General features: G+C 41.1%; 1 protein-coding gene across 1 annotated transcript in view; it reads right to left on the reverse strand.

The window, feature by feature from the left end:
• The window catches only part of dab1b (DAB adaptor protein 1b), an 83,165-nt gene that overhangs the window by 23,862 nt on the left and 45,215 nt on the right, over positions 1-14,088 (reverse strand). The window contains 2 exon segments of the mRNA XM_036596898.1: positions 1,132-1,230; positions 8,462-8,601. Coding sequence (XP_036452791.1) covers positions 1,132-1,230; positions 8,462-8,601 — 239 coding nt within the window.

Here is a 14,088-nt window from a genome sequence, read left to right on the forward strand (position 1 = left end):
AGCTTCACCTTCATTAAGAATTTAAAAGTGTGAAAAGGGATGAGGAGGCCGCTCCTGCTGAACAGGTGGGTAACATTCACTAATTTTTGTTGTTTCACAGAATCAATAAGTCAGTACTGTTTCACCTTGTTTACAAATGTTTATGTTAGCAACTGGTTAGCTTCACAACAGCCACTGTAGTTTGCTAACCCACTACTGAGCTAATGCTAGCTACATTACTTGCTGTGTTGCTGATTGCTCTCTCTCTATATTATGGTATTTGTGTGTTCACTGATTGCGAAGGGTTTTATGGCCACAAAGATCGAAATAAGTGTGTTGGCCTCGACAGTGCGTGTCCACGAATTTGGGGGATGGAGTTTCTGAAGGAGCACTGGAGGGAGGGGTGTGTTTTTTGCTGTTGAGTTCAAATATCAACAGCTGTTCATATAGGTGACAAAGGAAAAACCAGCAAAAAAGTGTCTTAATTTGGTGTTGGACCAGCACGAGCCACCAGAACAGCTTCAATCCACCTTGTCATAGGTTCTACAAGTCTCTTGAACTATAGTGGGGGGATGAAACACGATTCCTCGGAAAGATACTCCCTCAGCTGGTGCTGTATTGATTTGTAGTGACTCATTTACTGGGGACATGTGGACCCAAACCATGCCGGCAAAACGCAGAGCATAGCAGAGCCATTGGACCCCTCACTGCAGGGGTCAAACATTTAGGCCTGCGCTGTTTTGCTGGTGCACATGCACTCTCCCACCTGTGGACACTCTGCTAAAGGATCTGATCACATACCACATCTGATGGTTTTTAGACCACTGAACTCTTAAAGGGCATAAATAAAATCAGATCAGCGCAGTAAATCGTACATGGATCACTTGTACCTGCAGTCCGAACGTAGCCTTTATGTTTAACTAGCTTGGACTTTCTCCCACCTGTTACCTGGACTTATTAAGGATCCACCATGACTCTGACTGAGTTTGACGTGAGGATGTGGCCAAATAAAAAGACTTCATTCATCTTCCTCAAGTCATTGCAATCCTGTCTATTGTGATCATCTCAAAAGGCTCTGAAACCTCCAGGGATCAAGGCAGCAAGGCAAAGAGGCAAAGTAAAGCAGGCGGCAGGAAACGAGCGGTCACTCACCCCTGATCTCTCATCGTAGATCTTGATTCCACTGAAGGAGACGGTTAAGAACACTCGCTGCTTGTGCTCGCCTTTGGACCGTGCCGAGGCAGCGATCCCCTGCAGGAGACAAGAAGGAAAGGCAGCTGAAGGAGGAGAAAGAAAAAGTGAAAATCAGCAGAAACAGCGAGGTGCCTGTAATCAGAGGACAGAGGGGAGAGGTGGGTTACAAGTGTTACATAAGGCATGTCAAACTGGGCTTTGACAGCTCTGCAGAGATTAGCCGAGCATCTTCCCTCGTTTAATGTTCACAATCCAGTTCACAAAGGTCTCAAAGTAGCTGGATCAAGTGTGTTTGATGAGGCAGACTGCTGAGGACAGCAGCGTTGTGGCTTGTGAGAACTGATATACGTCAGCTAACAGGTCAGAATTTCCACCGTAACTGTTGTCTTTAAACAAAAGCAAAGCTCTGGACTCAGATTTCTTAAAAGCGCCACAGTTAACACATTAGTTTACACAATTTTCCTTTCACCCTAAATGTAGATGATCAGCCAAAACATGTTTGTCTGATGTTTGTTTCTTTAATGGTTCACTGGAGCTACATGGCTAATGAAGGCTTAGGCACATCTGAAGCATCTAAATCATCACACACTTGCCTATCTCAGATAGACTTGCTTATGTTCGTCCGACACTGTATGACACAGTGTTGTCACGGGGCTACACCGAACAGTGATTTACAGGCTTTTAATACGTCCAAATGAATACTTGAATACTTATCAAGCTGCAATTCAAAATATATCCAAAAGGAGCTTGTGTACTGTACACTCCCAAAAATAAAGGTAGTAAACTGTCACTGGGGCAGTACCTCTCTTGTCACTGGGGTGGTGCCCTCAAGGGTACATCTCAGTACCTTTAGTCAGGGATACACATAACTGTAACATAATCCATTGAATTATATTGTCTAAGCTGTGCTGACTCCACACACCCCGTCTCGTCTTCAGGCTTTTATTTTATTGTACTGTTTTAAAACATTCGGTTATGAAAAGGTACAAATACGAACTTTTCACCTGGAAAAACTTATTTAAGGTTCACAACTGGACCTTAAAACCACTGTTGTAGCTTTGAGGGAAGCTGCCCTTCACGCCCATCAAGCTAACCTTCATGCTGTTGACTGGGGTTCGGTCCCCCGTCTGGACAAACACCCTAGTGCAGTCCTTGGGCAAGACTCCTAACACTACCTTCGCCTACCTCTATCAGACCGTCAGCTCAGTTTAAAACACTGTTATCATGGCTGGCTCTTCTCCTCTGTAACGGCACTTTTTTATCCTAATTTAATTTCTAATTTGATTTTTAATTTAATGATTTCCTTTTCTTAAATCTATCGTTTTAATCACGTTTTAATCGTGTTTTTAATTTCTGTTTTCCTTCACTTTACTTTTTTAAAACACGAGAGGCTGTGCGTTACTGCGATTTTATCACGGGAAGGGTGTTCTTAGGCATGACGTGAAGCGGAGTCCCTAAAACGAACTATACGTTTTATAAAAATAAACTTGCCTTGCCTTGCTTACCTCTGTAAAACAAAGAAACTGTAATAGAATCCAAAAGAGATCATCATTGGGTCTGACTGGTGGGAGTTTTTCGGACCACGTCATACGTTTTTATGTATTAGCATCACAAGCACAGACTCAAAAAGAAGCTCGATAGGTCTCAAATGCAAAATAAACATTATACTGATGAAGATATGATGACAATGATAGATAATCCACTCACATCCTCAGAAGACGCGTCCTTCACCGAGCTTCGACTTGAATTCTCTTTTAACACATTCATTCGCTTGGAGAAGGGGTCCGAAACACAACCCACATCACAAAAGGTGCGATCAAAGTGTGCAATTACATATTGCCACTGAAGAAGTCTCAAAATCGCCAAATCTTACATTGTGTAGCTTTAAGATTAGCTTAACCGTTAGAGAGAGTGCTGCAGGTGATCCTCTCATGCTCCTTTGATGACCTTTGCATAGAGCTGCTGGCCGTCTGCACTTTAAGCAAGACAGCCTGTACTGAGGTATAAAAACTCAAGTCTCCACTAAAACTTCATCAGCCTCTAAAGCGCAGTTTCCCATGGACTTTAAGGTTTAATGACTTCAAATTCTCACACGTCCCACGATCGCATGCTGAGTAGGCCGATCACCTGACATCTCCTTCATCTCAGCGCTATTGATGGACAGCACGTTCCGCTTGAAAGCCTGCCTATGTGGGCGAACACGCGCACTCTGATGTACCTACGCGAGAGAGTTAAGCACGGTCATTAATGAGCTCCCTCTGACCTGTCAGAGCGCGGCTGAAGCCTGACGGAGGAACAAAGAGCACAGGGCTGCTGAACACTACGCTTCAGCTCGGCCGCTAATCGACAAGCTGCCAGCGTCTTCAGTGGATTAGCGCTCGGAGTCTTTGAAGGCCAGGCTGCTGGAGCTCTCTGCATGCCTACCCACGTAATAGCAGCCTGGATCTAAAGGAAGTTCTGAGCCGCTGATGTGGCTTCAGGGCGCTGCTTAAATGCCAAAGCTCTCTGCCAGAAATCATATGCACATTTGCACCACTCACATGCAATTTATGAGCTTTTTTGACCACAAACAAGTTGTTGTTATAGGCCTTGGAGTGTCTGACATCAGAAATATAGGCCTATGGTTTTTTTTATACATTCACAGCAAACAGCAAAGTGGTCAGTGGTAAATGAGCCTTGTGCTCAACTGTTTCCAGCCTTCAGGGTAAACGGTAGGTGTTGATTTAACACCTCCAATTCCACTGTGTTCTCACTGTGATATTCATGTTCAGTATTCTTACTATCACTTGAAGGACATCACGTTTTGGCACATTTGGGCTGTTACTCGAATTCTAAATTGGTGCTCCATCTCAACCTTGTCATTCTCCAGCAGACTGAGCTTTTTATCATTAATTAATACTGTTTTTAATAATCTATTTGTTTTATTTAACACCACATTTTAAATGTTTATAGTGGTCTATGTTGAGTATTTGTGTTTTCACACACAATTGTTCAAGATAGCAGTTTTACGAGCCTACATTGCTGATGTTAACACACAGCATTAACAACTATAGATTAAAGCTACTATAATTAACTAATCCGTGGGTCAGCAACCCAAATGTTAAGAGCCATTTTGTCCTTTCAACAAAAATCAAACAACCTTGGGAGCCACAAAATTTTCTGTCCATTTCACCATCTTAGCTGTAAATATGTCTCAGTCTGTGCTAATGTACTAGTATAGACTAAAAAATATTAAATAATAACACGCAGACTTACTTCGCTCTGCTTTAAGTTTAAAGCCGCTTTTCTCACATCTCCAGCAGGAAACTTTTCCTCAAAAGTGGAACAGTTTCTTGTAAAATGTGTCAATGTTTGATTTTTTATGCGACCTGAAGTCGCTTTTCATTCGCCAGCTTCTTTCCCGTTCCACCTTAAATGTAACTGATTTTAAATGCAAATGAGTCCATTATTAATTATCGATGTTCATCTTAAATCTCTCTCTTTGCCTTTTCGTTACCTACTAGCTAGGCAAGACTGTTGTCTGTGTTGCTATGGTGACAAGCAGTCACCATAGGGCCAAACTTAAAGGGTGAATTACCAGTTATAGGCTACATTAAGTAGTTAGAACGATTAGCAGAGGAGGATTATTTTATTTTTACCTAAATATCTAATTCTGCTGTGGAGCCACAACAGGGCAGCCGCACGCGGCTCCGGAGCCTCATGCTGCTGACCCCTAAACTAGGCCAATTAAGGGACTGTTTTCTGGCTAATGCTACAGCGTCAGCCTCAAAGCCCTTAAGAATAAAATGTGACCTTCTCATGGCAAATCTGTTTTTTTTTTTCCTTTGAAATGTCTGGACAGCTCACTGCAGATACTTTGAACATATTGCTGCTGTCTGAAAAAAAACCTCCAAAACTTTACAGGAGAATGAAAAACGTTCTTAATTTTTAATGGAAGTTAATGGAGAAAAGATTCATTTTAATTCATTTTGGACCATTTTCATTAAACCATTCATCATGACTGCCACTTTGATACATAAAGGGTGGCTGGTGATTTCAAATTAAAAAAAATGAAACCTTAAAGCAACAACATGTAAAAATCGTAGCTTAAAATAACAGCAAAATCAAAATCATTTTTATGGCACAGTGACTTATGCACGCATATGAAACCATGAACAATCAAAGTACCTTTTGCACGATTAAAGGGTTCTTTACATGGTGAAATGGTTCTTCAGATTGATCAGGAATGTGCCGTAGATGGTTCTATATGGAACCATTTGAAAAAGATTTTATATAGCACCAAAAAGGGTTCTTCCACTGTTATAATCTTGACATCATAACAAAAGAAGAACTTTTTTTGGAACCATATATAACACATTCTGCATCAATCTGAAGAACCATTTCACCATGCAAAGAACCCTTTAATCATGCAAAGGGTGCTTTGATTGTTCATGGTTCTACAGAGAACCATTTTCTTTACTGAAGAACCCTGAAAGGACCATCTTTTTTATCACGCAAAGAGTTCTTTGAGTGTTCATGGTTCCATATAGAACTACTTTCTTTGCTAAAGAACTCTTGAAGAACCATCATTATTAAAAGTGTAATGATGGTTATATAACAAAAAGGAGTCCCTCACACTGTCCACTACCAAGGACACCAACATATTCACCGTTTACTGTTTTATATAAAATGTGATTCCTCTACATAAATATGATACTGTTATGATATGAAAGTTGCCCACAGGAATTTTGAGCATTGCAGTATAAACAGTCTTTTCTTGTCTTTTTGTGCCGAGTTGCCTCACACTGACCTAAATTCTCTGAATGGATTATCTTTGATGCCCTCTAAGCATTCTACAGCTGTGTGAGCCCGTCTGATCAAGATTATCTCAAAACATGAAAGTCATATAACGCTGACCGGCCGCGCGGCACACGACGTAACTGCAGCACAGAAAGCAGCAGAACTGCAAGCAAAAATGCACAAGAGATGGTCCGTAAGGCCCACTCTCATTTCACCCTTGACCCCTACCACCTAGCCCTACCCCTCCGGTTTGGCACATTCACAGCTAGGGGTAGGGTGTCCCGATTTTTGTTCAGATAGAGGGGTAGGGCGAAGTGTTAGGGCTACATGACCCTCCAAATGGAGGTGTTTCAGAGGAAAACAGGCTACATGGCTGCACAAGTGACCAAAGAAACCCACAAATGTGAGAATTTTCTCTGTTAAAAAATACAACAACCATCGTAATTTCTTAGTTTAATGTCATTTCAATGTATTATGGTCCTTTTCTTCATAACCAGCATAAAAAATTGCTAGTAGTATCCAGATGTCTCTGTAGTTAGCTCGCTAAATTTCCCGTTCCACCTTAAATGGTAAAGCAGTTACATTCTGGCAACTCAGATGCCAGAACTGCTGCTCCATTTAAGGTGGAACGAGAAAATTTGACTTCAACTTCATATCACTGAAGAATTAAGGGTGGGGGATAATAAATAATTGCCCCCTCCCTCTTTGAAGGCATATGATTCCCAAAATGTAACTAAAGCCCAGCAGTGAGGAGCTGAACTTTACCCTCCTCTGCTGTCACTGCAGACTGGCAGGGTCGCCTACAGAGCAGCGCTAGTAGCTGTTAATGAAGTAGTGCTCTTTTTATTTGAGGGGCCCATTTCATAGGGAAGATTTCAACCACTAACACTTGTAACTCAGTTCCTAGGGACAATGTGACACTTGAAAACAAGGGGTGGGGGTTAAAATAAGAAATGGGACTGGGCCTAAGAGTGATGCTTGACATCCAGGGCTGTAGAGAGCGACAGATGCCATCAGCCGCATTGCTATCATTGAGGTTTACTTATACCCATAATCAAACAATGCACTGGTTAGCTCAAGTCTAGATCTAGTGCTTCTTTTAGCCTTAGCCTTAGTATTAGTTTGATGTTACCTCTAGCATCAGCTCTACCATTACATTAAATGTTAGCTTTAGCTTTATCTTTAACATAAGCTCATCTGAAGGGGCTCTTGTTACTCAGAGCTCCTCTTTACTAGACACCAAAATCTACAGCTTTAACTCACAGTGGCTTAAAAATCTCCCAGATTTGAAAAATATTAAAACAATTTCCAGAACTTGTGCTTTAAATTTTCTTAATTTGCAAACACTAAAAACTATTTTTCTAAACTTTCTTTTGTCTGTAATCGGGTTTCCTGTTTACAGATATTACTGGGGTCACAAGATTGCAGTGTTAATCAACTCTTGTAATCAATGTATGTATATTAAGTTGTTAAAACTACATACAATTGAGAATAGAATATAATAATAAATACAAATAAATGCATTTTTAAAAATATTATTATTCATATTATTATATTAACAAATATATTTTTGGCCATTTTCATACATTGCAAATATTTATTTCATAAATACATTTGAAGAAAACATTTAAAATGCATTTTAACAATATATTTAAAAGATATATTTAACAAATACATTTTTGGCCATTTTCGTACATTGCAAAAATGTATTTGATAAATACATTTGAAATATATATTTTTCCCATATGGTTTGGTAAAAAGTAAACTCTTAGCTTCTTTCAGCACAAACAGGTCTTAACTGATCAGGCTGATTTGGTGGGCTGTGGATGACGATCATCAATATCATAAACAATAGAAATGCATGCTTTTAGTAATATATGTAATGACGATTTTAGTTCCAAATGTGAGCGGCAATCAGACAATTAATTTCCTTACTACTGTCAAGGAATGTTCATTTTCTCCTCCTTTTCATAATTATACTTTTATATATCTGAACAGGGTCAATCATACAGCCCTGTGATGGACTGGCGACCTGTCCAGAGTGTTTCCTGCCTTCCACCCAATGACCACTGGGATAGGCTTTAGCCCCCCGCCGTGACCCAGAATGATAAGCGGCTTAGAAAGTGTGTGTGTGTGTGTGTGTGTGTGTGTGTGTGTAAATCATACTGAGCCCAAATCTTCACAAGGGGTCCTGTTTAGAATATACAGTGAGTTACAATTTGCATTTCTACAGGACATAAATGAAAGTATAGTGTACAGAGATTTCATAATAAACCTAAACCTTCGTTCTGTTTATTCTACATCTTACAAACATTCAAAGTCTTTGGAGAAGCCGACTGATCAGACGACTGATTGCTGTCTGGATTGTAGGCGATTCAGTCGAATGTCATCTTCCAGTTTGCCAAAAAATATGAAACCTACTGTTTTTTCTCATAGCAGTGCGTGACAGGCTCGGTTCTCGTGTAAAGTCTTTCTAAAGCCCAGGCCGCTTCACGTCACACGGCTTTACCTTCAGCTTCATCATGGAGTCCTGGCAGAGCTTGTCTCCACGAGCCGCAGAGACATCATCAATACCAATCAGCTTGGCCTTGTAGCGGACGCCATCGCCCCTGAAGCGCTTAATCAGAGCCTGCTCACTGCGGTCCTGACCTGAGAGAGAGAGAGAGAGACAGCGAGAGAGAGAGGCAGACGAAAGGAAAAAGAAAGATAAATAGGTGAACGATCACAACTGATGAACTTCCTCTTCATGCAACGTTCAGCCTGCAGAGAGGGAATTCCGACTGTCCTCTCTCTCTGGGTGGGTCGGATGGTCCACCCTCGTCCCCAATCACTCACCGCAATCCTAGCCAACGTGGGCATCTGTTAGCTGACGTGACAGAGCTGGCGGTTAATGTTCTCCTCCAAGCGTGATGATGCTGCATTACAGTCTTTAAAAAAATAAAAACTAACGTTCCACAAAGTGTTCACTGAGTGACGCCAGGCAAGAACCACTTTTGGTTCCCTAGGTTTGAACCAGTGAGTGTGAAGAACCTAATAAATTTAAAGAACCTTCACAAAATGTGTAAGTTTCTATACCAGTTTAGCGGACGCCATCGCCCATTCATCCTAGAACCTTTAGATTACGTTGGAGGTTCTTCAAACTTGAAAAAGGTTCTTCACACTCACACGACTTTACAAAAATTGTTCTCTAAAGATCCTTCCATTGAAAGTAGAGCTGGGCGGTAACTTCAGCAGGCCATGCTGGACAGTGCTTGTGAAAGCATCTATGAATAAATCAACAAACAATAATCATCAACAACATGATGAATTATTAATGGCACTTATTTTTTCAGATGTTGCGAGAACCATCACGATTATAAAATTTCAGCTGGCGATTAATTGCCACATAAATAATTGCGATTAATGATTTAATTGTCTTTTTTTTGTTCTTTCTATGCAGCAATTAAAGTCCAAGCCTGACGTGTCCAACTTTTACAGACATGCATTCACATTTTGCTTCTCGTGGCATAATGTCACGCATTCCTCCGGCTCGGGCTCTCTTACGAACTCCATTTCCCAGAACTCCTTGAGACATCATGTGACTGTAGCTCCACCATCATCCACCAATCAGCGCTCATCCTCACCTGAACATTCATCTGTTTCACCTGTTCTCTGCATCATGTGATCATAGCTAGTTAGGATATAAGCCCAGGCTTTAGACTAGATCAGTGAGAGGTATTGCTTCTGTCTGAGTGGTCATTCTTGTTGTCATTGCCTTACTGTGACTGATTGGACTTTGCTTCTGGACGCTTGACTACGCCTTCTGTCTTGCCCCTTTTGTACCCAGTTACTTTTATGTTTTTCCTTTTATGTTTTTGGATCTTCCTGGATTTGACCTGCTTGTTGCGTTCAAACAAGTAAAGCCTCATTCTCTGATTTTAACCGCACTTTTAACCGCGTCTGACCAGGTCTGTCTCCATACACGTAATATGACGACTGTGGAAATGTTTGCAGTCAGCTTAAATAACTATATTCATCTCAGGCGATTATGTCATAGTTGTGACAGGCCTACATTTTGTTAACGCTCGGTCCTAGTTTGGTCGTTGCTTGATGCTTCGACTCATCTGCCGAAGCCCAGCTGCTCAATAACAAAAGCAACAGCAAAGAGTAAAGCTCCAGTTACCCTCGAGAGCCTCCTCTGTAATAAGACTCGCCGAGCTGTATAAACGAGAGTGAGGGGCTACAATCTAATCAGGTTTATTTTGAGGAAAGCAACATCCTGTGTAAATATTAGGGTATATATATATGTTATATTAGGGACTTGGCAGGTTTGGTTGGATTAAAACGAACCCTGGTGAAATTGTTCTGTCAGTGCAGTTTGTTAGAGCTGGTTTGTTGACCTGCCATCCTGAGCAGGTCAGTCTCGGTTCGCTTCAGAACGAACGTGGGTGCAGCTCATCTGAAGCGTGAAAATAATACATACCATGACGCCTAAACAGACCAAAGACAGAGTGACCATCGCCTCATCTGTGCAGAACTTCTTTGGTTCATGGAAAAAATGAGACAATGTCACTGACCCTCCTGATGATGCTGCTGCACAGACTCGAACTATTTAATCAGAGCCACTGCTTAATGTGCTTTTCCCCTTTCCTGTACTTCAATATGTTATACTAACGTTAAAACCTTGTTCTCTGTTTACGTAGCTCTGTTATTGTTTGCTATCCTGTGTCGACCAGAGGAGAATGGGTTCCCCTTTTGAGGTTTCTTCCTCTTGCTCTTAGGGAGTTTTTCCTTGCCACTGTTGCCATTGGCGACGCTCATGGGGGCTCGGACCCGGATTTTTCTGTAAAGCTGCTTTGCAACAACACCTGTTGTAAAAGATGCCATATAAATAAACCTTGACTTGACTTGAGTTTCTGATACTGTTTTGACACGTGCATGCGTTTTATCATCTCTTCATAAGCTCTGAAAGGCTGAGGCACATTTGAAGTCATTATGAAACACTCAATATACACATTTGACTACACACATAAATTATATTATATATTTAGCTGCCAAGGTTTCTCCATTTTGTAAAAGCAGTGAGCCACTCAAGACGGTTATAGGGATTTCACTGCTCTGCGTCGTGCAAAACCACAATAATGCAGGGAGTCTTGTGGCTTATTGCTCTAACATCACAAGACAGACAAAACAAGACATAAATAAATCTTAAATGACGGCAGACAGAACAGAGAACTATACGATTCAGAAAGTTTGGTGGACAATATCACAGTTATTGTACAACTTTTTACTCGTATGACTTTTGTTTACATTTTTTCAACATTAAGTATGTCATTGTGAACGCTAAGTGAACAATATTCTGCGTTGGTCCAGACCACATGTGTCAGGCTCCAGTCTTCCCAGGCCAAAACACTGCAGACTTCAGCTCATTGCCTCATTAAACACACTTGATTCAGCTCATCAGATAATTAGCAAAGCCTTCATGAACTAAATTCAGAGCGTTAGATGAAGTTAAACGTTGACCTCCACATCACTTTCAGGTCCCCAGTTTGACATGCCTGGTCCGACCAAAGGAACCGAACTACAAGTATAAGCACACCCTTAATGGCAGCGTTAGTGACAGTGCTAACCTACGAAAAAACCAAAGGCCACTCATTTGATCCCCTTTCTTGTAATAAGAGCACTTAACAGCACTCAGACCTTTTAAGCGTTTACACCACCACTGAACCAAACTTTCGTTTTCTTTAGGTAAAATCTGCTCTTCTTTCCAAGGAAGACACTCTAAAGGACATGAAGCTGAGCTTTGAAGATACACAGAGCTGCTTTATGATAAATTAAGCCATTTTTCTAACTTAAGTGTACAGTAGCAAAGTAAATTCAAATGTCAAAAAAAGACACACTGCCCCCAAGTTGTGATGGACAGTGTTACTCTGTACTCATTTTTAGGCCACATCCTCATTTTTAGGCCACATCCCTCCAAACACGCTGCTGAACTGCACCGATCTGCTCTGGAAGTTCTTGTCTAAATAAATCATTTACGTCCAATTCGTGTACAAAGAAGAAATAAAAGATTTCCTGTTCTGTGACTGAAAGAGAAAAATAAAAAAACAAAGCGCATTTCAATGAGGACAATCCAGCAACTCAGCGCAGAATAAAAACTCCCTGTCGTGAAGGCGTGGGGGTGACAAAAGCGCCCAGATCGAGCCGGGGGAAGCCGAGGCCAGCCAAGAGCCGCCCCACGCCCCCCCGTTCCCATGGGGCCTTTAGAGCCCTTCAATCGGGAGGCATTATTTCAGCCCACAGCGCATCCACAATCCCCGCGGGCAAAGAGAGAGAGCAGGGGCAGAGCGGAGAGGCGAGAGGAGGTGCTACTCGCTTCAATCACAATTTTCATACAAATGAGCTTTTACTGTTTCCTCACTGCACGAACCACGAAGGGAACACTCAGCTACTGTACTACATAGCAGTCATGCTGGTGCACTTTGTGTGGCTACTGAAATATCTTAACCCTCTATTGCATGAACTATTACTTAAACATGATACAATTTTTTAACATGTTTTTGTTATTTAAAATTGCTTAAATAATGGAAAAAGAAAAAAAAATTTTTAAGTAGGTATTCGGTAAATTGTTGCCATATGGCAACAATGCGCAATCATACCATAGCACCATTAAATCTAAATAAAGCACCAAAAATTTTTCTCTAAAAACATCTTTGTATTAAAAAACAAGAGCAAACAAATTCAACTTTTACCTAGTAAAAACGTACGACCCAATATTCACACATATTGTAAATGAATACATTTTCAATTGGTATTTGGAATATATGGTAATAACAACAACATACATAAGAATTCCTGGTCATGTGACGTCATAAATTATCTGTCATTTCAAAGTAAAAGACCCTTTTCCACAATTAAATAGGAAAACACTGATTTATATTACTGCTTTTTAGTAAAATTGAGATAAAAGTTATTGTTGCCATATGGCAACACCGTGCAATAGAGGGTTAAATGGCCCAAATCCTCTCCGGCATACAGCACACTGTATGTTTCTATGACAGAAACCTGGACTGTAGCCCTCTCATTCAAATACAGCTTTTAAATGGCCGGAAAGGCAATACTGTTAGCACCTTCAGCGGACTACAGTGGACAGAGCTGGCAGGAAACCTTTCAAAACAGCAGCAAAGAGGAGCTCCAGTTCCCCTCGAGAGCCTCCACAGCAACAAGAATCCACAAGCTATATGAACAAGACCATGAGTGATAGGCTACAACTGACTATTAGGACCATAATATATATACACATGATATATTTACTCAAAACCATCTCTAAAGAGTCTGGACTCCAGCAATCCACAGTCAGACAGACTGTGTACACATGAAGGAAGTTTAAGACCATTGACAAGCAACAAAGATCAAACCAAGAGCAAGGCGTATAATAGTCTGTGAGGTCACTAAGGAACCCAGGGTAACTTCTAAGCAACTAAAGGCCTCACAGTGGCTAATGTAAATGTTCATGAGTCCACCATCAGGAGAACACTGAACAACAATGGTGTGCATGGCAAGGTTGCAAGGAGAAAACTGCTGCTCTCCAAAAAGAACTTTGCTGACCGTCTGCAGTTTGCTAAAGATCACATGGACAAGCCAGAAGGACGGATGAGACCAAAATACATCTTTTTGGTTTAAATGAGAAGCGTTATGTTTGGAGAAAGGAAAACAATGCATTCCAGCATAAAAACCTTTTCCCACCTGTGAAACACGGTGGTGGTAGTATCATGGTTTGGGCCTGTTTTGCTGCATCTGGGCCAGGACAGCTTGCCATCATTAATGGAACAATAAACTCTGAATTATAATAGCAAATTCTAAAGGAAAATATCAGGACAGCTGAAACTGAAGAGAATGTGGGTCATGCAGCAAGACAATGACCCTAAGCACACAAGTCGTTCTACCAAAGAAAGAAGAATAAGGTAATGTTTTGAAAAGGCCAAGTCAAAGTCCTGATCTTAATCCTCTAGAGATGTTGTGGAAGGACCTGAAGCAGCAGTTCATGAGAGGAAACCCATAACAGAGTTAAAGCTGTTTTGTACAAAGGGGCTAAAATTCAACCAAGCTGATGTGCAGGACTTATCAACAGTTACCGGAAACGTTTAGTTGCAGTTA

Source organism: Colossoma macropomum, unplaced genomic scaffold, assembly GCF_904425465.1.
Source record: "Colossoma macropomum unplaced genomic scaffold, Colossoma_macropomum, whole genome shotgun sequence".
Lineage (NCBI taxonomy): Eukaryota > Metazoa > Chordata > Actinopteri > Characiformes > Serrasalmidae > Colossoma > Colossoma macropomum.